We start from the raw sequence: 26030 nt of genomic DNA, 5'->3' as shown, positions 1-26030 counted from the left end.
GGGGGCTAGGAAGTGGCTCACCTGGTTAAGTGCACACACTGCAGTGCACAAGGAGCCTGGTTCAAGCCCCTGGTCCCCACCTGCAAAGGCAAAGCTTCCAAGTGGTGAAGTAGGATTGCAGGTGTCTATCTGTCTTCTGTCTTCTCTATCTATATCCCCCTTCCCTCTCAATTTCTCTCTTTCTCTATCCAATAGTAAATAAAATTAAAATACATTTTTTAAAAAGTGCAAATGGGAAAATTCCATTTGTATAAGAAATCATAGAATTGGAAACATAGCTTAGGTCAAATGGAAGCAAAAAATCTTTATGTCCTAGGGAATGAATAAAGTCACACAAAATAAAAGATATTATTTGTGAATATAAACAAGTTTCCCCCCCATGGCTTATCAGTGTATTCAAGTTATTTACTGTTATGAAAATCCATGAAAATAAAAATAAACAAACAACAAACTATATATATATAGATACATAGAGATAGATAGATAGATACCCCCCACTGATTTGAGCCTGACCCCCACTGTGCTAAAGGAAGACGCTTCAATTCTGTGGTGTCTTTCTATCTGAAAAAAAGCCACTCTAGAGCAGTCAAACCCCAGTGAAGCCAAAGAAAGACAACAAAGAAAACAGCTATCTGTCTGAACTGTGTGTTAACTATTGTACTTAATTATCACTAAATATCAAATAGGAAACCACTTCAGAAGTCACAATTATATCTAAAAATGACACTGTAGCCAGGAAGGAGGCACAGTACTGTGTTGCAGTGCATAAGGACCCAAGACGCATGAGTGAGGTCCCAAATCGAATCTCTAGCACCATTCATATCATAGTAATGATGTGGTTCTCTCACTGAATAACTCGTTTGTCTTAACTGAGGAACCAGGAGATAACTCACTTGGTGAGACACACGCTGTACCAAGAACACATACCTGGGTCTGAGTCACCAGCTCAAACCACATGAGAGCACCACAGAAAGGGGAAAGCTTCACAAGCAATGAAGCACTGCTCTGGTGTTTCTCCTCCTCCTCTCTATCTTAAAAAATAAAAATAAAATAAAGTTCACTAAGAGCAATGGAATTGTGCAGGCACAAAGCCCCAGCAAACCCTCAGGGGCAAAAGGAAAAAGAAAATTCTATGTTAGAAAGCTGCATCACGGAAGTCGGGTGGTAGCGCAGCGGGTTAAGCACACGTGGCGCAAAGTGCAAGGACCAGCATATCCCGGTTCAAGCCCCCGGCTCCCCACCTGCAGGGGAATTGCTTCACAGGCGGTGAAGCAGGTCTGCAGGTGTCTCTTTCTCTCCCCCCCTCTATCTTCCCCTCCTCTATCCACTTCTCTATGCCCTATCCAACAACGATGACGTCATAACAACAGTAATAACTACAACAATAAAACAAGGGCAACAAAAGGGAATAAATATTTTTTTTAAAAAAAGGCTGCATCAGAAGGGAGGTGGAGATAAAGGAACAAAGAAATACAAATCACTCACCCCCCACTGCACTGAGGGAAGCTTTAGTGCTGTGGTGTCTTTCTCTTTCTCACTGTTTCTGTCTCTAGCTGAAAAAAGCCCTCCCAGTGCAATAGAAATACCAGCAGTAATAACAAAATTCAATACCACTGCACTGCACTCATATCTAGAAAAAATATATATCTTTGAGGACTAGGGAGATAGCATAATGGTTATACAAAACTTCTTTCATGCCTAAAGCACTAAAAGTGCTACGTTCAGTCCTTAGCCCCACCATCAATTAGAGATAAGCAGTGCTCTGGGAAGGAGGCAGAGAGGAAAGGAGTTAATAATGAAGGAATGAGAAAGTCAGTTAATCCACAAAGCAACTCTTACCCCAATGGGTGGGGAATCTACTGAGAAAAGTCCTAGGGACTTAGGGTAAGTCCTAGGGACAAAAGTTTCTTGTTTCAGGATTTACCTATTAAAAGAGTCCAGCAGTAGCACAGCAGGTGGCGCAAAGCGTAAAGGCTGCCGTAAGGATCCCGGTTCGAGCCCCCAGCTCCCTACCTGCAGGGGTGTTGCTTCACAAGCGGTGAAGCAGGTCTACAGGTGTCTATCTTTCTCTCCCCTTCTCCGTCTTCCCCTCCTCTCTCTATTTCTCTCTGTCCTATCCAACAACAACAACATCAATAACAACAACAACAAAAGGGAATAAATATTTTAAAAAAGAGTAAAACATCAACAATGTTCCATCACTTAATTTAACAACACAGAATGGATATAGTAACTACTACTTACCTTCAGAATTAAGGCCTGACTCTGCCTCTCATCTTGCAGTACCGTCTGAAAGAAACAGAACAGTCAGCAAGTCATCATATAATCAAACTCAATCAACAAAGGAAAAGGTAAAGTGCCTGTTGATTTCTAAAATCATATTCAAATCTGTGCTCAAATCCTTGCCCACACCCATATATAAGATGAAAGCCTGGTCAGGCTAGGCATAATCCCAGGTTCTTTTCAGCATTGACACCCTGAGATTCTATAGTTAACTTGTTAATGTGGAGCCTGTTTACACAAGATTTTCATGCCTAAGTTTCAAAGTTTGCAGGCTCACTCTCCCACACCACCAGAAGCCAGAGATGAATAGTGCACTGGTAAATAAAAATAAAAATAGTAATGCTAGGAGTTGGGCATTAGCGCAGCAGGTTAAGGGCAGGTGGCGCAAAGCACAAAGGTTGGCGTAAGGATCCCGGTTCAAGCCCTTGGCTCCCCACCTGCAGGGGAGTCGCCTCACAAGCGGTGTAGCAGGTTCGCAGGTGTCTATCTTTCTCCCCTCTCTGTCTTCCCCTCCTCGCTCCATTTCTCTCTGTCCTATCCAACAACAACGACATCAGTAAGAACAACAATAATAACTACAACAACAATAAAACAACAAGGGCAATGAAAGGGAATAAACTTTAAAAAATAGTAATGCTACTAAAAGTTTCATCTTTAATCTCTCCATCCTTTGTAAACCCTTTGCTCACAGGCCCAGGGCCTTTGCCTATCAAGGAACTGCTGCTCCCGACACATGTAGGTCTAAAGACATATCCCAGTGAAGGAGGTTAATGTTTTCAAGCATTTAGAAACTCTCCTGTGGCTGCAAGGTGACACAGTGGATAAAGTACTGGACCCTCAAACATGAGGGCCCAAGGTCTATCCCCAGCATCCATATACCAGAGTTATGCTCTGATTCATATTGTCTTTTTACAAATAATAAATTAATTCTCTTTCCTGAGAACAACTACATCTGACCTTTATTAACCTTTATTTATAGATACCAAAACCCTTAATTACCTAAAAAGCAATAGGAAAAGGGAGGAAAAAGCAAGAGAAGGGAGTTAGCAAAACTACAGACCTTTAGTGAGTCCCGAGTACCTCGGTAATCTTCTTGAAGGTAATACTGGAGCAACTGCACACTCTGTTCTTCATCAAGGCTCTGAAAAAGAGAGAGAGAGAGAGGTCATAAGGAGAAAGACTTGAATCTGAGCTCTGAAATGATACACTTGAAGCAAAGCATTCCAAAAGATTAATCCTCCACATGTGGTCTGGGTGGTGGCGCAGTGGCTAAGGCACTAGACTCTCAAGTATGAGGTCCTGAGTTCAATCCCTGGCAGCACATGTACCAGAGTGATGTCTGGTTCTTTCTCTCTCTCTCCTATCTTTCTCATTAATAAATAAATAAAATCTTTAAAAAAAATTAATCCTCTACAACGAAAAACTTGATAAAAAATACAAGGGGGGGGTTAGGCGGTAGCGCAGCGGGTTAAGCACACGTGGCACAAAGAGCAATGACCTGCGTAAGGATCCTGGTTCGAGCCCCCGGCTCCCCACCTGCAGGGGAGTCGCTTCACAAGCGGTGAAGCAGGTCTGCAGGTGTCTATCTCTTCCCTTCTCTGTCTTCCCCTCCTCTCTCCATTTCTCTCTGTCCTATCCAACAATGACAACAACTACTACAATAATAAAAACAACAGCAAGGGCAACAAAGGGGAATAAATAAATAAATATTTTTTAAAAATACAAGGGGGTCAGGCAGTAGCGCAGCAGGTTAAGCTCACGTGGCGTTCCGAAGCACAAGGACCAGGGGGTAAGGATCTCCCCCTCTGTCTTCCCTTCCTCTACATTTCACTCTGTCCTATCTAACAACGACGACATCAATAACAACAACAATAAAAATTAAAATGGCAACAAAAGGGAAAATAAATAATTAAAAATTTTTTATTAATTAAAAACAAAACAAAACTTTGTATAAGTGGTCTAGGAGGCAGTGCAGTGGATAAAGCATTGGGCTCTCAGGCATGAGGTCCAAGTTCAATTCCTGACAGCACAAGTACCAGAGTAATGTCTGGTTCTTTCTCTCTCCTATATTTCTCATTAAAAAATAAAATCCTATGGTCCGGGAGGTGGCGCAGTGATAAAGCTTTGGTCTCTCAAGCATGAGGTCCCAAGTTCGATCCCCGGCAGCACATGTGCCAGAGTGACGTTCTTTCTCTCTCCTCCTATCTTTCTCATAAATAAATAAAATCTTTAAAAATAAATAAATAAATAAAATCTTTAAAAAAGGGGCGGGGGAGTCGGGTGATATCACATTATGTGCAGGTGGCGCAAAGCACAAGGACCAGCATAAGTATCCCAGTTTGAGCCCCCAGCTCCTCATCTGCAGGGGAGTCGCTTCACAGGCAGTGAGGCAGGTCTGCAGGTGTCTGTCTTTCTCTCCCCTTCTCTGTCTTACCCTCCTCTCTCCATTTCTCTCTGTCCTATCTAACAACGACAACAACAAGAATAACTACAACAATAAAACAGTAAGGGCAACAAAAGGGAATAAATAAATAAATGAAATAATAAAAAAAAGGAAAAAAAATAAAGACCCATACAAGCAGGGTATACTGCATAATGGTTATGCAAAAGGACTCTTATGTCTGAGGCTCCAAGGTCACAGGTTCAATCCCTTGAATCACCATAAGCCAGAGCTGAATGAACAGTGCTCCAATGCAAAACAAAACAAAAAACAATTCTAAACATAACAGGAGGGCAACAGAGTTAGTTACCGATAATGTAATTACATGACAATTAATTTACTTATCAGAAACAATAGGACTTATCTGTCAAGCACATTAGTATAGCTGCAGGTATGAGATGCATTTCCAAAATTAAAAGAATGCTGACAAAGTTGTCAACTTAAAGAACACCAAATGTATGTTGGAAAAAGCTTTATGGGTAGTCAGGTAATAGGGATCCCGATTCAAGCCCCCAGCTCCCCACCTGCAGGGGGACAACAATAATATCACAACAAGGGCAAAAAAAGGGAATTAATAAAGAGGAAGAAAAAAGAAAAGAGCTTTATTATAGCCCTGGCTCCCGACCTGCAAGGGGAGTCGCTTCACAATCGGTGAAGCAGGTCTGCAGGTGTCTATCTTTCTCTCCCCATCTCTGTCTTCCCCTCCTCTCTCCATTTCTATCTGTCCTATCCAACAACAACGACATCAATAATGACTACAACAATAAAACAGCAAGGGCAACAAAAGGGAATAAATAAATAAATATTTACTCTAAAAAGCTTTATGATACTTATTAAATGGGTCAGGTAAATTGGTTTTTAACTTTTATCAAGAAAAGTTGCAACACTGGGTTTTTTGGTTGTTTTTTTTTCCCTTTTGTTGCCCTTGTTGTTTTTTCATTGTTGTTGTAGTTATTGTTGTTGTTGTTGATGTCTTCGTTTTTAGATAGGACAGAGAGAAATGGAGAGAGGAGGGGAAGACAGAGAGGGGGAGAGAAAGATAAACACCTGAAGACCAGCTTCACCACCTATGAAGCGACCCACCTGCAGGTGGGGAGCCGGAGGCTTGAACCGGGATCCTTATGCCGGTCTTTGCGCTTTGCTCTATGTGCACTTAACCCGCTGTGCTAGCGCCCGACTCCCAACACTGGGTATTTTTAAAAACAAAATGCTCAATTTAATTCTCAAAACAAATAAACTTAACATAAAACTATGTACATCAATAGGCTGGGGGGACAGAGCGGGTGGTAGTATAGCAGGTTAAGTGCAAATGGCACAAAAGCACAGGGACTGGTATAGGGATGCCAGTTCGAGCCCCCGGCTCCCCATCTGCGGGGGGGGGGGGGGGTCGCTTCACAAGCGGTAAAGCAGGTCTGCAGGTGTCTATCTTTCTCTCCCCCTCCACTCTTGATTTCTCTGTCATATTTAAAAATGACAATAACAAGGGCAACAAAAATCAAGAAAAAAAGCCTCTAGGAGCAGTGGATTCGCACCAAGCTCCAGTGTGAAAACCCTGGAGGCAAAAAAAAAAAAAAAAAAAAAAAAAAGCTGGGTAGTGACACACTCAGTATAGAGCACATTACCATGCACATGGACCTGGGTTCAAGCCCAAGCCCCACCTGTGGGGACGGACAGATGGAACACAGAACGAGGATTGTGGGGGGAGTTTCTCAAGTAGTAGAGCATTGCTGCAGGTGTCTCTCTTTCTCTCTCCCTATCTCCCCCATGCTTCTCAATTTCTCTGTTGCTATTTAAAAAAAACACACCTGGAGAGGAAAATTCTTCATATAGGCACCGAACTGCAGCAATAACCTTAGTGGCAATAAAAAAAAAGCACAAACACAATCGTGTACATCCATGCTGCAGGTAATAGATGTAGCCAGTACCAATTTTTACTCACCAAAAACTTGCTGATTCTTAGACCCAGTTCCTTCAGTGGTGAAGCCACGTCTTTATTAGCTTTTACTTTTTCAGCTGAATTTGGACTATGAAAAGAATAACGAATTAGTTCCTCATTCTCAACAACCCCCTTTAGGTTTAAATTAAAAATACTTGTGAGATATTTTTATCACAGGTACTTTTTTATGCCCATTAGGTACTGATAAAATACACGTACATTTGTCTCTATTAACTTTGTACCACAGAACCACTAACATATAAGTCATAGAGCTATAGTATAGACGCAGGCTGGGGAAATAGCCTCAGGGTGCTATCTAATGTAAAACTCTTTCATATATAATAAGTAAGTCTTTTAAAAATATGTAAATGTCTATATCTCACATATATAGTATCAATCAATATATGCACAAATATCTCTTACATATATTTACAATAAAAAGTTGAGGTGAGCATTAATAGCTGTTAGTATACGTGTATCTACTATTTAGCTCTTTACTGAGAAGAATGGGATGCATTGGGTCAACCTTCTCGTGGTGCATCCCGTGAGTACCCATTCATTGGGGAAACTGACGATCCTTCCTAGCCGACTGAATCCACATGGATCCCAGTCACTTTCAAAGCCAGCAACAATCAGCTCCTGACGGCTTTCAACCTGACGCTGTTGACTGGCTACGGAAGAAGGGCAAACGCTAGAAGAAGAAGACTGAGAAGAACTAGAAGCTGTAACACATCAGCAACAGGAAATACACTCACAAGCAGTGAAACAGGTCTGCAAGTGTCTTATCTTTCCCTTCACCCTTAATTTCTTTTTATTTTATTTTATTTATCTTTATTTATTAGATAGAGATGGCCAGAAATCAAGAGGGAGATAGAGAGGGGGAGGGACAGAGAGACACCAGCAGCCCTGCTTTACCACTTGCATAGCTTTCCCCCCTGCAGGTGGGGACCAGGGGCTTAACCCGGGTCCTTGCGCATTGTAATACATGTACTCAGCCAGGTACACCACCACCCGGCCCCATTCCCTTCCCCCTTAATTTCTATCTATCCTATCTAATTTAAAAAAAAATAGAAAAAAAGGGGAGAAACTTTACAGAGAAACTTGCTCTGGCATATGTGGTGTCAGCAACTGAACTCAGTACTTCATGCTAACAAATCTTTCAATATACAAGAGTCATTTCATTAGCCACAATGATTCTTTAAAAGTATTTATTAAATGGAGGAAGGAGGCTTTCTTCAATAAATGGTGCTGGGAATACTGGGTTGAAACATGCAGAAGAATGAAACTGAACCACCTTATCTCACCAGAAACAAAAATGAACTCCAAATGGATCAAGGACCTGGATGACCAGAAAATATCAAATACTTAGAGGAAAACATTGGTGGAACACTTTCCCACCTAAACCTCAAGGACATCTTTGATGAAACAAACCCAATTGCAAGGAAGACTAAAGCAGAAACAGACCAATGGGACTACATCAAATTGAAAAGCTTCTGCACAGCGAAAGAAACTATCACACACAGAGACCCCTCACAGAACGGGAGAAGATCTTCACATGCCATACATCAGACAAGAGACTAATCACTAAAATATACAAAGAGCTCAGCAAACTTAGCACCAAAAAAGCAAATGACCCCATCCAAAAATGGGCAGAGGATATGAACAAAACATTCACTTCAGAGGAGATCCAAAAGGCTAACAAACATATAAAAAACTGCTCCAGGTCGCTGATTGTCAGAGAAATGCAAATAAAGAAAACACTGAGATACCACCTCACTCCTCTGAGAATGGCATACATCAAAAAGGACAGCAGCAACAAATGCTGGAGAGGCTGTGGGGACAGAGGAACCCTTCTGCACTGTAAATTGGCCCAGCCTCTCTGGAAAGCAGTCTGGAGAACTCTCACAAGGCTAGACATGGACCTTCCATATGACCCAGTAATTCCTCTTCTGGGGATATACCCCAAGGACCCCATAACACCCAACCAAAAAGATATTTTTACACCTATGTTCATAGCAGCACAATTCGTCATAGCTAAAACCTGGAAGCAACCCAGGTGCCCAACAACAGATGAGTGGCTAGAAAGCTGTGGTATATATACACAATGGAATACTACGCAGCTATTAAGAACAATGAACCCACCTTCCCTGACCCATCTTGGATGGAGCTAGAAGGAATTATGTTAAGTGAGCTAAGTCAGAAAGATAAAGATGAGTATGGGATGATCCCACTTATCAACAGAAGTTGAGAAAGAACAGAAAGGGAAACTAAAAGCAGGATCTGACTAGATCTAGAGTAGGTCACATAAGTAAAAACCCTGTGGTGAGGGAAAGGGTAGATATTCAGCTTCCAGGGGCTGTGGGAGAGGGGTGGTTGGGAGGGGACACAGTCTTGGTGCTGGGAATGGTGTTTATGTACACTCCTATTAAACTGTAGTCATATAATCACTGTTTAATTAATATGAGAGGGGAAAAATTGATTGTATGTCTCAAACTTCTTAAAGCACAGACTGAGTCTTTTTAATATATAGGCTGAGTCTTTGATATGTTGACTCTCTCAAAAGCCTAGACCAGGGAGAACAGAAGCAACCGGTGGCACAGCTATATACAAGATGTTGGGTATTATACAGCAAATCCTAATAAAGGGACTTTTCAAAGTTAACCCAATTACCAAATAATGTGATGAGAACAATAACTATCCATTGTCTTCTTGAACCCTAAGACAGCAAGAACCTCACATTTCCACTATAGAGCCTATATTTCCCCCAGTCCTGGAACCTTAGGGTGGGGCACTTTCCTGCATGCTTCTCTTAATTCATACCAAATAATATTGCATCCGCTGATCACAACCTAATCAACTCAACGAGTGCCACCTCAGCATGCTTCACTTCAGACTGTGTCCAGAGACTTCAGGTGTGGAATGACAACCCTTCAGCTTCATTACTCCGGTGAGACCTTTCATTTCATAGTATTCTCTAATTCCATTCCAGGTGGTTCACTTCCTAACAAAGTCCCAAAACCTAGATATAGACCAGGTCCCCTGAGACAGAGCATATGTTCACATGTATACATAAACTAGGGCAAAATATATACCTGAAAACAAAAGTACACAATAGTCTGCAGTGAGTACCCAACCCCCAACACCTCATCTGCACTATTCCAGCCTTTAGGTCCATAATTGTTCAACAATTTGTTTGGCTTTGTATGTTAACTCTCTTTTCAGTCACCAGGTTCCAGATGCCAGCAGGATGCTGACCAGACTTCCCTGGACAGACAACCCCGCCAGTGTGTCCTGGAGCCCCCGCTTCCCCAGAGCCCCACCCTACTAGGGAAAGAGAGAGGCAGGCTGGGAGTATGGATTGACCAATCAACGCCCATGTTCAGCAGGGAAGCAATTAAAGAAGCCAGACCTTCCACCTTCTGCAACGCACAATGACCTTGGGTCCATACTCCCAGAGGGATAAAAAATAGGAAAGCTATCAGGGGAGGGGATGGGCTGTGAAGATCTGGTGGTGGGAATTGTCTGGAGTTGTACCCCTCCTATCCTACGGTTTTGTTAAAGTCTCCTTTTTTTTTTTTTTTTTTTTCCTCCAAGGTTATTGCTGGGCTCGGTGCCTGCACCATGAATCCACTGCTCCTGGAGGCCATTTTTCCCCCTTTTTGTTGCCCTAGTTGTTGCAGCCTCGTTGCAGTTATTATTGACATTGTTGACGTTGCTTTGTTGTTGGATAGGACAGAGAGAAATGGAGAGAGGAGGGGAAGACAGAGAGAGAGGGGGAGAGAAAGATAGACACCTGCAGACCTGCTTCACCGCCCGTGAAGCGACTCCCCTGCAGGTGGGGAGCCGGGGGCTCGAACCGGGATCCTTACTCGGTCCCTGCGCTTTGCACCACATGTGCTTAACCCACTGCGCCACCGCCCAACCCCCTAAAGTCTCCTTTTTAAAATTAAAAAATATATATATTTCGTGGGAGTCGGGCGTTAGTGTGGTGGACTGGCGTTAAGGATCCTGGTTCGAGCCCCTGGCTTCCCACCTACAGGGGAGTCGCTTCAAAGGCGGTGAAGCAGGTCTGCAGGTGTCTATCTTTCTCTCCCCCTCTCTGTCTTCCCTTCCTCTCTCCATTTCTCTCTGTCCTATCTAACGACAACAACATCAATAACAACAACAACTACAACAAACAATAAAAAAACAAGGGCAACAAAAGGGAAAATAAATAAATAAATATAAAATTTTTAAAGTATTTATTTAAAAATTTAATGAGGAGAAAAGAGCAGAACACTGCTGCTTCAGCATATATAATGCCAAGGATCAAACCAAGAATCATATGCATATAAGTCCTGCACTCTACATAATGAACCACTTCTCTAATCACATTACCAGGGATTTCATGTAGATAGTAATCATCTCATTATGATGTGATAAAAAATAGTGCATTGGGAGTCAGGTGGTAGCACAGCAGGTTAAGCGCATGTGGCATGAAGTGCAAGGACTAGTGTAAGGATCCCCGTTTGAGCCCCGGGCTCCCCAACTACAGAGGAGTCGATTCACAGGCAGTGAAGCAGGTCTACAGGTGTCTATCTTTCTCTCACCCTGTCTTCCCCTCCTCTCTCCATTTCTCTCTGTCCTAACAATGACGACATCAATAATAATAATTACAGTAATAATAATAATAAAATAATGCATTTCTGACAGCCTAATAGCTATGCAAAAGACTTTCACGCTTGAGGCTCTAAAGTCTCAGTTTTAATCCCCACCTCCACCCCCCATAAGCCAGAGCTGAACAGTGCTTTGATGGAAAAAAAGGGGGGGATGGTATATAATCTTCCCCTAAACCCAAACCCCAAAATACTTGATCTATTTTCTTCCTCCAAACTAGTCAATACAAGACTGAAATACTATCACAATTAAGAGCTGAAGAGACATGACAAGTAAATGCAATATGGTATCCTGGACTGGATTCTTATAACAAGAACTGGATACTTAAGAGTTTAGTCCTATCTGGTATAATTTCTCTTTTTAACTAGCATTCTTTTTTACATATTATTATTTATTTATTATTGGATAGAGACAGAAATTGAGGGGGACGGTGATATACAGAGAGAGACAGAGTCACTTGAAGCACTGCTAAAATTATACTCCTGAAACTATGAAGTAGTGTGAGCACTTAACCTGGTGGGCCACTACCTGGCCCCAGTAATCAACTTGCTATTTTATACTATTGTTTTCTACTGCCTAGTCCCTCTACCTCCCACAAAAAAATCTATACATTTGGGAGTCGGGTGGTAGCGCAGAGGGTTAAACACACATTGCTCAAAGCACAATGACCAGCATCCCGGTTCGAGCCCCCAGCTCCCCACCTGCAGGGGAGCTGCTTCACAGGCGGTGAAGCAGGTCTGCAGGTGACTGTCTTTCTCTCCCCCTCTCTCTTCCCCTCCGCTCTCCATTTCTCTGTCCTATTTAAGAACGACGACATCAATAACAACAACAACTACAACAATAATGAAAAACAAGGGCAACAAAAGGGAAAATAAATAAATAATAGTAATAAAAATCTACACATTCAACCAGAGAACAAAAATAATACCTATCTCAGGAGAAGGGCGGTAGCGCAGCGGATTCAGCGCACGTCGCGCAAAGCACAAAATCAGTGTAAGGATTCTGGTTCGAGCCCCCGGCTTCCCACCTGCAGGGGAGTCGCTTCACAGGAGGTGAAGCAGGTCTGCAGGTGTCTATCTTTCTCTCCCCCTCTCTGTCTTCCCCTCCTCTCTTCATTTCTCTCTGTCCTATCCAACAAAGACAACATCAATAACAACGACAATAATGACTACAATAATAAAACAAGGGCAACAAAAGGGGGAAAAAAGTTTTAAAAATAATGACAATAACAATACCTATCTCAAAGGGCTATTGTCCAGATTAGGTTGTTATAATAGGTCAAGTGCTTAGACTAATAATTGACACACAGTAAACACAGTTTGCTAATATCACAGTTTACTGCCACATACCAGCACTTTGTACTTCTAATGCCTCATACAAACATGATAGACTGAAAAATTACTAGAAATAACAACTGAATAACTGTTCCCCTAACATTAGAATTATATAACTAGATTTGACAATACTCTACTTCTTTAAACATATAGAAAGACATACACCCTACTCTTTCCCACTTGCAACCAAATTTAAGCCAGTATTATCATAAAATCATATATAAGGATGCTTTCAGTGGTCTGGAGGTGGCGCAGTGGATAAAGCATTGGAATCTTAAGCATGAAGTCCTGAGTTCCATTCCTGGCAGCACATGTACCAGAGTAAAGTCTGGTTATTTCTCTCTCTCCTGTCTTCCTTATTAATAAATAAAATCTTTTAAAAAAAGAAACTGGAAAAAAAAAGAAAAGAAAGAAGGGAGTCGGGTAATAGCGCAGCGGGTTAAGCGCACGTGACGCAAAGCGCAAGGACCAGCTTAAGGAACCCAGTTCAAGCCCCCGGATCCCCACCTGCAGGGGAGTCGCTTCACAGGTGGTGAAGCAGGTCTGCAGGTGTTCATCTTTCTCTCCCCCTCTCTCCATTTCTCTCTGTCCTGTCCAATAACAACGACATCAACAATAATAACTACAACAATAAAAACAAGAGCAACAAAAAATAAATAAATATTAAAAAGAAAGAAAGAAACCAGGGGATGGGCGGTAGCGCAGCAGGTTAAGCACATGTTGTGCAAAGCACAAGGACTGGCTTAAGGATTCCAATTCGAGCCCCTGACTTCCCACCTACAGAGGAGTCACTTCACAAGCGGTAAAGCAGGTCTACAAGTGTCTCTCTTTCTCTTCCCATTTCTGTCTCCCCTCCTTTCTCCATTTCTCTCTCTTATCCAACAACAAAAACATCAGTGGAAACAATAACAATAACAACAACAAGGGCAAAAAAAAAAAAAAAAAGGGAAAAATGGCCTGCAGGAGCCAGTAGGTCCGTAGTGCAGGCACTGGGCCCCAGCAATAACCCTGGAGGCAAAAAAAGAAAAAAAAAGAAAAGAAATAAACCAATATAATAAAAAAAATTTTTTTTTAAAGAGTGTTTTCATCTATGCCAGCTTGCTCAAAGTATTACTCTAAACTAACAAATGAAATAGCCATACCTGGGAGGTTTATAGTATGAAAGTCCCTCTAACAGTCGCTGCCAATGTTTATTCAGTTCTGCTTCAATTTGATGCTATAAAAAAAAAACAAAGAAGTGATACAGATACAATTTTTATCAGACTAAATAATTTTCTTTTGAGATCCCCCCACTTTATGGTGGGGGGCATGTTGATAGTTTACAGTATAATTGTTGACATTTGAGTGTTCTATATGCACCTCCCACTTCAAATTACTATGAAGATAAAATTCTGTAGAATCTTTTTCTTAACATTCTAACATAGTTTAACTTTATTATGAAAATCTTAATAAAAATCATTTTCTAATGGTTGCATAATATTTTATCAAGTGAACAGATCATTCCCCCAATCTTAGACACTTAAGCTGACTCTTGTGCATGTCAGTCACCAGGGCCTCATGCATGCATGACTTCACCATTCTGGGTTTTTTTCATTCAGATGAAAAGAGAGAAGCAGACATCGCGGGAGACATTAGTGCTTCCCCCAGTGTCATCGTAGCACACCTCATGTGGTGCGAGGACTTGGACCTGTGCTATGTACATAGCAAGGCAGGTCCTGGGGAGCTATTTCTGCAGCCCTCTAATTATTCATATGAATAGATGCGACGGCAGAGAACTTTGTGAACAAAATTATTTTCAAGATTTGCTTCAAAAAAATCCCTAAAAATGGAATTATCAGGATGAAACCAATCAAAAATTGTTAAAGTTCTAAAAAGGGTGAAAACAAAGATAAGTTTAGAAACAAAGTTCTTAAAAGGGTGAAAACAAAAACAAAGATAAGTAGCATTATCTTAATTACAATTAACTCATAGTTACTATCTTAACACTTTACCCTTAATGGGTCAGAACACCAGAAGATCAACATAAACTCTCCTTTGTAGATTATAAACTAGGAAACATCCTAAAGCCACAGCCTCTAAAGACCCAGCTGAACAAAAAAAGAAGAAAGACAAAGTATAAGACCGAGAAAAGGCCTGAGGTTTTAGTTTGTTTTTGGTCATCACCTAGGCCACACTGCTCCAAGACTTACTCCACCCCCACCCCCACCCCCCAGTGACAAAGACAGAAAGACTGAGCAAAAGCAAGAAGGAGCTATCACAGCACTGAAGGTTCCTTGAGGAAAACCAGAGGAGAGAGAACCAGAGCATCATTGTGACACATGCAGTGCCAGAGTTTGAATTCAAGACCTGTAGAGAAAGCCAGGCTCAAACTTGAGTTGTATCTATAACAAAGCAAGTGCACTATCCAAGTGAGCTACCCTGCTAGCCCAGGTCCAAGAATCTTTCTTAATCTGAAGTAGCAGAATGATATCTGTACCTTACATCTACCTTCAGCAGGCAATCAAGCAGCATCAACATCTTTTCAAAAAAGGAATCAGTAAGGGACAAAGAAAAATAGAGATTTTGATATTTTTGACAGCAAGACTGTAGGACATACCACATTTTAAAAAATAGGAAATGCATGTCTATAAAGTTCTTGGGATTTAAAAAAAAAAATTCTGTTTTCTTGCTGCTAGAAAAGGCAAGGGGTTTTGTAATATAAGCTACACACGGAACCACAGAATCCACAGTCAAGAATATCAACACTTACCAGTTCTCTTAGAGCTGACCTTCCAAGCAGAATTGTCCACAGTTCTCTACTGCTCCTGAAAAAGGACAGAAAGTAGGCGTGATTGGCTTATTTCAAATCATTCAATCCTGTGGCCCCAGGAGGTAGTGCAGCACCGAGTGCTGGATTTAAAAGCATGAGGATGCTCAATTTGGCAACACATATTCTGAAACTGGAACAATATAGAGATTAGCATAAAGGCACAAGGTCCTGAATTCAAACCCTGGCACTGCATGTGAAACAATGATGCTCTAGTTCTCTCTCCTCTATCCGTGATAAATAAATATTTAAAAATAAACATTATGTAAGCTTGACTAAGCTATTTCATTGTCCACTTTCTGAGAACAATGAAACTCAATATACAACAACTGGGTCAAATTCAGACAGTGATCCTGTTTATATTCTTTTTGGAAAAGATGTATTGATTTATGAAAGAGAAAAGGAGAGGGCAAGAGAACCACGGTATCACTCTGGCACATACACGTTTAATGGCACATGTTTAATTTCACCACTCCAGGCCAGCTTTTCACTCAGATAGAGACACAGAGAAGTCAGAGACAAAGACCACAGTATTGCCACTGCCATCTCCCATGTATCACTGGGATTTGAACCTGGGTTGTACATGCTGACCTCTTTCTAGTCCTCAACACATTTAAGATGTCACTAATTGCAGGATACATAATTATTTCTGCTCTACAAATCATTTTATAAAAAGTATCCAGGACACCTGTTGACCTTTAAATTTCTTTTTTTTTTGTACAAGCATAACATTCCCCAGTTTCCCATTTAACAATAAATTTCTAATGCAGTTAAATCTGAACAATCAGTATGAATGCTACTGTGATCATTCATCAATGACTTTGCACTAGGTGTCAAATACAATGCTAATCATGATATTTTTTTTAAGATTTTTAAAAATACTTATTTATTTCCTTTTGTTGCCCTTGTTGTTATATTGTTGTAGTTACTGATGTCGTTGTTGTTGGATAGGACAGAGAGAAATGGAGAGAGGAGGGGAAAACAGAGGGGGGAGAGAAAGACACCTGCAGACCTGCTTCACCGCTTTTGAAGCAACTCCCCTGCAGGTGGGGAGCCGGGGGCTCCAACAGGGATCCTAACACCGGTCTTTGCACTTCATGCCATGTGCATTTAACCCGCTATGGCCCAACTCCTAGTCATGAAATTTTTATGAAGAAAGACATAGTCCCTGACCACTTACTAGCTCCTGAAACATACCTCCCTCCCATCAGCTTACCTTAGTTCCTATGGAATTTCAGGAAATAGTTTTAGGTTGAAAGTGTGAAATTAAATTTCAAAAGTCACAAAGTTTTAAATTAAAAAATATTTATTGGGAGCCGGGCAGTGGGTTAAGTGCACATGGTGGTTCCAGCTCCCGGCTCCCCACCTGCAGGGGGTGGGGGGGTGTCACTGAATGGAAAGGGAATTAAGAAAGCTAGGTAGCAGGGTGTCTTTGGTATAACAGCATTAGAACTTTGGTGATGGGTGTGTGTGTGTGTGTGTGTGTGTGTGTGTGTATGTGTGTGTGTAGAACTTTGGTGATGGGTGTGTGTGTGTAACCATACTCCCAATATCTTATATTTTAAACCAACACTAAATCAATGAAAAATAAAGGGAAGGGGTAGATAGCATAATGGTTATGCAAAGAGACTCTCATAGCTGAGGCTCCAGAATCCCAAGTTCAATCTTCCATACCACCATAAGGGAGAGCTGAAGTGCTTTGGTTTAAAATATATATATATTATTATTATTCCTGTTATAAAATAAAGTAAATAAAAAAGTATAAAAATTCCCTCTGGAAATCTTCCCATCCAAAGATTTGCTTATGGATTGAAAAAAAAATAACACACCTGGTAGACTACACATTTTATTTTACTACTCAAAAGGAAAACTGTTCCTCTAGTATTTGATTTTTCACTGTCCAAAAAAAAATTTTGTTTTTGACTCAACAACAAGACAACAAATAACCCCATCCAAAAATGGGGGGAGGACTTGGACAGAATATTCACCACAGAAGAGATCCAAAAGGCCAAGAAACATATGAAAAAATGATCCAAGTCTCTGATTGTCAGAGAAATGCAAATAAAGACAACAATGAGATATCACTTCACTCCTGTGAGAATGTCATACATCAGAAAAGGTAACAGCAGCAAATGCTGGAGAGGGTGTGGGGGCAAAGGAACCCTCCTACACTGCTGGTGGGAATGTAAATTGGTCCAGCCTCTGTGGAGAACAGTCTGGAGAACTCTCAGAAGGCTAGAAATGGACCTACCCTATGACCCTGCAATTCCTCTCCTGGCTAGAAATGGACCTACCCTATGACCCTACAATTCCTCTCCTGGGGATAGATCCTAAGGAACCCAACACATCCATCCAAAAAGATCTGTGTACACATATATTCTTGGCAGCACAATTTGTAATAGCCAAAACCTGGAAGCAACCCAGGTGTCCAACAACAGAGGAGTGGCTGAGCAAGTTGTGGCCTATATACACAATGGAATACTACTCAGCTGTAAAAAAATGGTGACTTCACCGTTTTCAGCCGATCTTGGATGGACCTTGAAAAATTCATGTTAAGTGAAATAAGTCAGAAACAGAAGGATGAATATGGGATGATCTCACTCTCAGGCAGAAGTTGAAAAACAAGATCAGAAAAGAAAACACAAGTAGAACCTGAATTGGAATTGGTGTATTGCACCAAAGTAAAAGACTCTGGGGTGGGTGGGTGGGGAGAATACAGGTCCATGAAGGATGATAGAGGACATAGTGGGGGTTGTATTGTTAAATGGGAAACTGGGGAATGTTATGCATGCACAAACTATGTTGAATATAAACCATTAATTCCCCAATAAAGAAATTTAAAAAAAAATTTTGTTTTCCTCAGTAAAACCATGCTTTGGTGTTTTTCTTATAAGTGGTGTTGTTAGGGGCAAGTTAGTGTAATAAGGAGGAAAGGACAATTTGCAAATGAGGTATCCTACCGGCCTGAACATTCCCCGCTGGCTGAAGACATACCATGAGGACCAGCAGCAGAGAAGCTGGAGCATCAGTAGCCTCCCATGTTCACCAACAGCCTATAAAAGAACCTGGCCGGGGCCAGGTGGTGATGCTCCTGGCAGAGCACATATGTCAACAATATGCAAGGACCCAGGTTCAAGTCCCTGGTCCCTACCTGCAGGGGGAAAACTTTGCAAGTGGTGAAGCAGTGTTGCAGGTCTCTCACTCTCTTTAATTTTTCTTTACTGGGGTTTTAATGTAGGTGTCTCTTTCTGTCTCCCCCTATCCTCTCAATTTCTGTCTGTCTCTATCCAATAAGTAAAGATAATTTAAAAAATTAAGAAAAAAAGGATTTGGCCTCAGGAAGCTGTGATCACTGTGGTATCCTGCACACCTACAAATGCACCTCTCCTGCTTTCCTCCCTACAAGTAAAGGTCTACACCTCTTGCCTGACTCACAGGGTCCCTCTGATTCTTCATGGCAACTGCTATGAGGAACCTGGTGCTAGAGGTCCACTGAAGGGTCCCCAAAAGAGCTGTAACACTCCACCAGGCCAAGGAATCTGCTTCCCCGTCAACAGTGTCAAAAGCACTAATGCTGGGCCAGGTGGTGGCGCATCTGGCTAAGTGTCCACACTACAGTACACAAGGACCCAGGTTCAAGTCCTTGGTCCCCACCTGCAGGGGGAAAGCTTTACAAGTGGTGTAGCAGGGCTGTCTCTCTGTCTCTCTACCTCCTGCTACCCTCTCAACTTCTTTGTCTCCACCCAATAATAAATAAAATTTAAAAAAATAAAAACTAATGCTCACTGAAAATGAATTTTGACAATAAGAATGGGGGGGAGGGAGATAGCACAATGGTTATGCAAAGAGACTCTCAAGCCTGAGGCTCCAAAGTCCCTGGTTCAATCCTCCACACCACCATAAAGCCAGAGCTGATCAGTGCTCTGAAAAAAACAAAAAAGATAAGTAGTCCAATATGTGGCATAGTAGATAAAGCACAGGACTTTCAGGTATGAGGTCCAAAGTTCAATCCCCAGTAGCATATGTACCAGTGATGTCTGGTTCTCTCACTTCATGAAAATAAATTAATTAATTTTTTTTTAAATGAGGGGCCAGAAGATAGCTCGCCCAGTAGAGCACACACTTCACCATGACAAGGACCTGGCCACCACCTGGGAGCACCAGACAAAAAGGGCGGCTTCATGAGTGTTAGAATGATACTGTAATCTCTCTCCTCTCTGTCTCCCTCCTCCACCTCCCACCCTGGGTGTGTGGGGTGGGGGTGGGGGTGGGGGGAATCTGCCAAGAATGGTAGGGAATTAGGCTGAAATAAAGCCCCAGCACACATTTACTGGTTTAGGAATAATGGAGATACAAAGAAATGATCGACCTTCGTGATGCTCATAAATTGAGTGTTGGGAGTGACATAAGACATTAAGCACAGGTAATAAACCTAGTAATTAAATAGTACAAAGGAATATATCCTTGTAGAAAAGAGTCAGAGGTAAAAGATCACTGGGAATTGATTCTGGGATAAATGAAAATATTTCATCTCAAACTGAAGGTTTGAGCATGTAATTTAAAAAAAAAACACACACACACAAAAGATGTTTGTGAGGTTGGGTAGTGGTACATCCAAGCACAAGGATCTGGATTCAAGCCCCCTGTCCTCATTTGCAAGGGGAAGAGGGGTGAGTAGTGAAGCAGTGCTGCAGGTATCTTTCTCTCTCCCCTCTTCCTTCTCAATTTGTCTCCATCATGAAAAAAAAAATTTGTCTCCATCAAAATAAAAATAATAAAAAAATGTATTTATTGGGAGTTGGAGGGAGTTGGGCGGTAGCGCAGCGGGTTAAGCACACATGGCAGAAAGTGCAAGGCTCCTGGTTCGAGTCCCCAGCTCCCCACCTGCAGGGGAGTCGCTTCACAGGCAGTGAAGCAGGTCTGCAGATGTCTATTTTTCTCTCCACCTCCTCTCTCCATCCCTCTCTCTATCCTATCCAACAACGACATCAATAACAACAATAACTACAACAACAATAAAAAAGGGGTAACAAAAGGGAAGATAAATAAACTATATATATATAGTTTACTAAAGCACTGGTTTATGGTGGTGCTGGGGACTGAACCTACGAGGTCAGAGCCTCATGCATGAAAGTCTTTTTGCATGACCATTATGCTATCTCCCCAGCTTCCTTTATTTTCATAAAAGATACCTTAGAACTAAATTTATCCGAGAACCACAAAACCTATGAAATAAGCCTAAAAGGAAGGCAGACTAACAGTAATGCTTGATCCAAGAGTCACATGAAATAGCTGAAGAGAAAAAAGTAAAACTGGAGGGGGTCGGGCGGTGGCGCAGTGGGTTAAGCACACGTGGTGCAAAGCGCAGGGACCGCGTAAGGATCCCGGTTCGAGCCCCCGGCTCCCCACCTGCAGGGGAGTCACTTCACAGGCGGTGAAGCAGGTCTGCAGGTGTCTATCTTTCTCTCCCCCTCTCTCTCTCTGTCTTCCCCTCCTCTCTCCATTTCTCTCTGTCCTGTCCAACAACAAATCAACGTCAACAATGTCAATAATAACCGCAACGAGGCTGCAACAACTAGGGCAACAAAAAAGGGGAAAAATGGCCTCCAGGAGCGGTGGACTCATGGTGCAGGCACCGAGCCCAGCAATAACCCTGGAGGAAAAAAAAAAAAGTAAAACTGGTTCTCAGTGAAGCTAGTGGAACTTCCGAAGTGAACCTTGAGGGCCACAGTGGTAGTTACCGCCAGGGCACGCGCACGCGCACGCGCACGCCAAGCACCCACCCCCTCCCTCCATGTCTCACCTGAATAAAAAAGCAGTCAGGGTGTAATTTCACCACATGTGCAAAGCCCCAGCTATGAGGGGAAAAATTGCCAGACTTACTAAAAGCACATTACAGAGCACACAAGACATGAGCAAGATGAAAACGTGGAGGGAAAAGGGGGGGGGGCAGGAGTAGATAGCATAATGGTAATGCAAACAGACTGTCATGACTGAGGCCTCGAAGGCCCAGGTTCAATCCCCTGTACCACCATAAACCAGAGCTGAGCGGTGCTGTTAAAAAAAAAATTTTTTTTTAAAGAAAAGGAAGAAAACGTGGAGAAACGTAGGCAGAGATGCAGTGGGAGAGGGCAGGGACTTTGCAAGGACCTGGTCCAAAAAAAAAAAAAAAATCATAATAAAAGCATGGGGGGCAGCGGGTTAAGCGCAGGTGGCGCAAAGCACAAGGACCGGCACAAGGATCCCGGTTCGAGCCCCGGCTCCCCACCTGCAGGGGGAGTCGCTTCACAGGCGGTGAAGCAGGTCTGCAGGTGTCTGTCTTTCTCTTCCCCTGCTCTCTCCATTTCGCTCTGTCCTATCTACAACAACAATAACAATGAAAAAACAAGGGCAGCATAAAGGGAAAATAAATATATAAGAAAGATTTTAAAAATCGAGGCACTAGACACAGTGAGTAACTAGGGCGGAGGGGAGATAGCACAAAGATTATGCAGAGACTCGCGCCTGAGGCTCCAAGACCCCAGGTTCAATCCCCTGCACCACCACAAGCCAGAGCTGAGCAGAGCTCTGGTGAAAGCAGAGAGAGAGAGAGAGAGAGAGAGAGGTGTTTGCTTTTGGGCGGGAGGGTGTGAGAAGTGGAAGGCACTTCAGGGTCTGACGAGGAAGACGGAGGTGTGTGGAGCTCTGGGGACAGATCTGAAGTGAAGACTCGAGTCTGAACTCTCCCCTGGACCCGCGAGTCCTCGGTGCCTCACAGAACCGGGAAAGCACTCGGTCCGCGTCCGGTACCACTCGGCGCTTTCTTTTGAATGTTCATGTTGTCGTCCCCGAAGCCCAGCCCCGCGCCGGCACCTCCGGGAGGGCTGGGGGACACCGGCTGACGGGATTCCCGAACGCAAGAAAAGCCCCCGAATCGGTGCATGAATCAAAGGCCGAGCCGAGCAAGCCGGCAGGAACTGCAAGGGGCCGGCTCGCTGCCACGCGAGGACCGCAGGGCCCGGGCTGGGTGCCGCCGCGGCCCCGCAGAGCCCCGTCGCGCCCAGAGGAGCGTCACGGCTGGACGAGGAAGCGCGGGGAGGTGGGTGCGCGATGGACGTGCGGGAAGACGAAGCGCAGGAAGGGGAAGAGTCGGGGTGAGGAGACGGGACGGGACGGGACGGGACGGGACGGGACGGGACGCGACGCCCGCGCTGAGGAAAGGGGACAGGCACCCCCGCCGGCTACGAGAAGTCCCCTCAGATGCCCGCGCGCGGGGACCGTTTGGACCAAACCGCCTCCCGTCGCCTCGCCCGACCTCTCAGCCCGGCTTCGCCCAGCCACCGCCGCCGCATCCCGCCCCCAACTCCAGTCCCACTTCCGCTCGGCTAAGACCCCACGCTTCAGTCACTCCAGCCGACTCGGCCCGGTCTGTACCTTACACACGGCTCGTTGGCGGCCGCCGCCATCTTCGCGCGCACGCGCCCCGGCCCCGGCCCCGCCCCTAGACGAGGGGCCACGTGACCTGGAGCCGCGGGATGGCTACGTGGGCGGGCCTGTCAGTCACGTGACGCCGGCGCGGCGCGGCGCTGCGACCAAGATGGCGGTGGCAGGAAAGGTGGGGAGATCCCTACGAACGCGACCCGGTCAGTGAAAAGGCTCCAGAGTGGCAACGTCTGCACCATAGGTGGGAGGCGGTGGAGGGCGACCCGGCCCCAGCTCCCGGGGTGCCGATAGTGGCCTACGGTGGCGCTTGCAGCTGGCGAAGGGAGAAAGAGGTGAAGCTGAGGCTCTTTGCCTGCCGGGGCTGAAGGGCTCTGAGTCCTAGGCGTCCCTAGTCACCCCGGTGGTGACAGGTCTAGAGACATGACCCGAGATTTCATTTCCAGAGATGGCACTTCCCCGACTGCGGCGACCTGGACTTCTCTTAGCGGGTCAGTGCTGGCAGAGGCGGCAGTGGTGTTTGCAGTGGTGTTGAGCATCCACGCAGCCGTGTGGGACCGATACTCGTGGTGCGCTGTGGCCCTTGCAGTACAGGCTTTCTATGTCCAGTACAAGTGGGACCGGCTCCTGCAGCAGGGAAGTGCTGTCTTCCAGTTCCGAATGTCTGCAAACAGTGGCTTATTGCCGGGCTCGATGGTCATGCCGCTGCTCGGATTGGTCATGAAAGAGCGTTGTCAGGCTGCGGAGAACCCATTCTTCGAGCGCTTTGGAATTGTAGTGGCAGCTACAGGCATGGCAGTTGCCCTCTTCTCATCAGTGTTGGCGCTGGGCATCACTCGCCCTGTACCCACCAATACTTGTGTTATCGCGGGCTTGGCCGGAGGTATAATCATTTATATCATGAAGCATTCTCTGAGTGTTGGGGAGGTAATCGAGGTCCTGGAAGTCCTGCTGATCTTTGTCTACCTCAACATGATCTTGCTGTACCTCCTGCCCCGCTGCTTCACCCCTGGGGAAGCTCTCCTGGTACTGGGCGGCATCAGCTTCATGCTCAACCAGCTCATCAAGCGCTCTCTGACTGTGGTGGAAAGCCAGGGGGACCCAGTGGACTTCTTCCTGCTGGTGGTGGTGATTGGCATGGTGCTCATGGGCATCTTCTTCAGCACCCTCTTTGTCTTTATGGATTCAGGCACCTGGGCCTCCTCCATTTTCTTCCACCTCATGAGTTGTGTGCTGGGACTGGGGATGGTTCTGCCCTGGCTGCACCGACTTATCCGTAGGAACCCTTTGCTCTGGCTTATTCAATTCCTCTTCCAGACAGACACCCGCATCTATCTTCTAACCTATTGGTCTTTACTGGCCACGCTGGCCTGCCTGGTAGTACTGTATCAGAATGCCAAGCGATCATCTTCTGAGACCAAGAAGCACCAAGCCCCTACCATCGCCCGAAAGTACTTCCACTTCATTGTGGTGGCCACCTACATCCCAGGGATCATCTTTGATCGACCACTGCTCTATGTGGCCGCCACTGTATGTCTGGCAGTTTTCATCTTCCTGGAGTATGTGCGCTACTTCCGAATTAAGCCACTAGGCCACACTCTACGAAGCCTTCTGTCCCTCTTCCTGGATGAACGTGACAGTGGACCACTCATCTTGACACACATCTACCTACTCCTGGGCATGTCCCTGCCCATTTGGCTAGTCCCCAGGCCCTGCACACAGAAAGGTAGTTTGGGAGGAGCAAGAGCCTTAGTCCCCTATGCCGGAGTCCTGGCTGTGGGTGTTGGTGACACTGTGGCTTCCATCTGTGGCAGCACCATGGGGGAAATCCGCTGGCCGGGAACCAAAAAGACTTTTGAAGGGACCATGACATCTATATTTGCCCAGGTCATTTCTGTAGCTCTGATCTTAATTTTTGACAGTGGAGTAGACCTCAACTACAGTTATGCTTGGATTTTGGGGTCCATCAGCACTGTATCCCTCCTAGAAGCGTACACCACGCAAATAGACAATCTCCTTTTGCCACTCTACCTCCTGATATTGCTGATGGCCTAGATGCTGTGCAGGAATGGAGGAACGGACATGAGGAGGATGATAATTGTTCCCCACTGCAGTAGCCACTTGGGCATGAAGAGCCAAGAGGTGAAAAGCAGATTTGATTTTCATTTGATTCACATTTGAAATAAAAATCAAAGCTCTCCTGGTCTTAGTTTTGCTAATATTTAGAAAACAAAAAGACTTCAAGAATAATGCATAATTCAAAGAGCAGGTGTACTCTAGGGCCCCCTCCTTTATTCTGCAGTCCTCAGAGGGGGCCAGAGTAGACACTGCAGGCAGGAGAGTAAAGCAGTTAGCACTTCCAGCTCTCGTGTCAAAGTAGTTTAATAAGACCCGCTAGTTGTGCCACTTCTTACCTGTGTGACTGTAGATGAGTTGCTTAATCACTCTGACCCTCAAACCTCTCATCTCCAAGACGGGAATCAAAGGAACCTATCCCTTGTGGGTTTTGTAAGGATCTAATGAGGTGAAGTGTGGGAATTAGTCAGCTCAGGCTCTGCAGATAATTAGCAGTCAGCATAATAGACAGTGTCATTATTCCCCAAGGCCAGTCCTCATCTCAGCAAAAAAAAAAAAAAAAAAAGCAGGCAAGTCAAGAGAATTTATGAATTGTACTTGGAAACCAGAGTGACCTTTCCTCCTCTGGCTTCATCTGCAAGAGAACCCAAGAGGAAAATGGCTGAGTGCACATGGTTTCTCCCAGATGGCTAGGAAGAACTGAAGCGGAGAGGTTGGCCAACTTATCCCATACATAGAAGGGCTGGAAGAAGAGGTCAGGTCCTGGGCTGACTTCTTGTTTCAGCCAACCTCATCCCCACCTCAAGGCCATTGCTGCCGTGCTCAGTAGTGCTGGTGAAAGACAAGCTGAACTCCCCAGGGCAGGGTCCTTGTAAGGGGGTCCTTCCTGAGGCCCTGTCCTTCAGTCTTGTGTAAACCAATGTTTGTCTATTGTTTTGGCAAGAACTGGGGGCTGGTGAAGTTTAATGAGAGTTTAAAACAAAGTAAATGGGAACCTGTGTTCAAGCATTGCTCTCTGGGGGGCAGAGTTGGGGTCTGCCTGACTCCCACATCTGCTAGGGTCAGTAAAGCCTGAAATAG

The 26030-nt window shown here is 44.3% G+C and overlaps 2 protein-coding genes across 3 annotated transcripts in view; one reads left to right on the top strand and one right to left on the bottom strand.

Annotated features, from left to right (window-relative positions):
- NUP188 (nucleoporin 188) overlaps positions 1-23019 on the bottom strand; it is a 75771-nt gene extending 52752 nt beyond the window's left edge. For both annotated transcript variants that reach the window (XM_060200334.1, XM_007527045.3), the window contains exons 1-6: positions 22869-23019; positions 15399-15453; positions 13792-13865; positions 6663-6747; positions 3344-3424; positions 2245-2289 (exon numbers count right to left, since the gene is read on the bottom strand). In XM_060200334.1, coding sequence (XP_060056317.1) covers positions 2245-2289; positions 3344-3424; positions 6663-6747; positions 13792-13865; positions 15399-15453; positions 22869-22900 — 372 coding nt within the window. In that variant the 5' untranslated portion in view covers positions 22901-23019. The remainder of the gene's footprint in view (positions 1-2244; positions 2290-3343; positions 3425-6662; positions 6748-13791; positions 13866-15398; positions 15454-22868) is intronic.
- Positions 23020-23035: 16 nt separating this feature from the next.
- On the top strand, positions 23036-25078 carry DOLK (dolichol kinase). Its single transcript, XM_007527069.3, has one exon. The coding sequence runs from the start codon at positions 23298-23300 to the stop codon at positions 24927-24929; it is 1632 nt and encodes a 543-aa protein (XP_007527131.1). The 5' UTR covers positions 23036-23297; the 3' UTR covers positions 24930-25078.
- Positions 25079-26030: the final 952 nt, after the last annotated feature.

Source organism: Erinaceus europaeus, chromosome 10 (genome assembly GCF_950295315.1).
Source record: "Erinaceus europaeus chromosome 10, mEriEur2.1, whole genome shotgun sequence".
NCBI classification, from domain to species: domain Eukaryota; kingdom Metazoa; phylum Chordata; class Mammalia; order Eulipotyphla; family Erinaceidae; genus Erinaceus; species Erinaceus europaeus.
Note: the sequence above shows the minus strand (reverse complement) of the source record. Positions and strands in the feature narration are given on the sequence as shown.

Excerpts from the sequence above, each read along its gene's own strand:
- DOLK (XM_007527069.3), top strand. The coding sequence starts at position 23,298 with ATGACCCGAGATTTCATTTCCAGAGATGGCACTTCCCCGACTGCGGCG.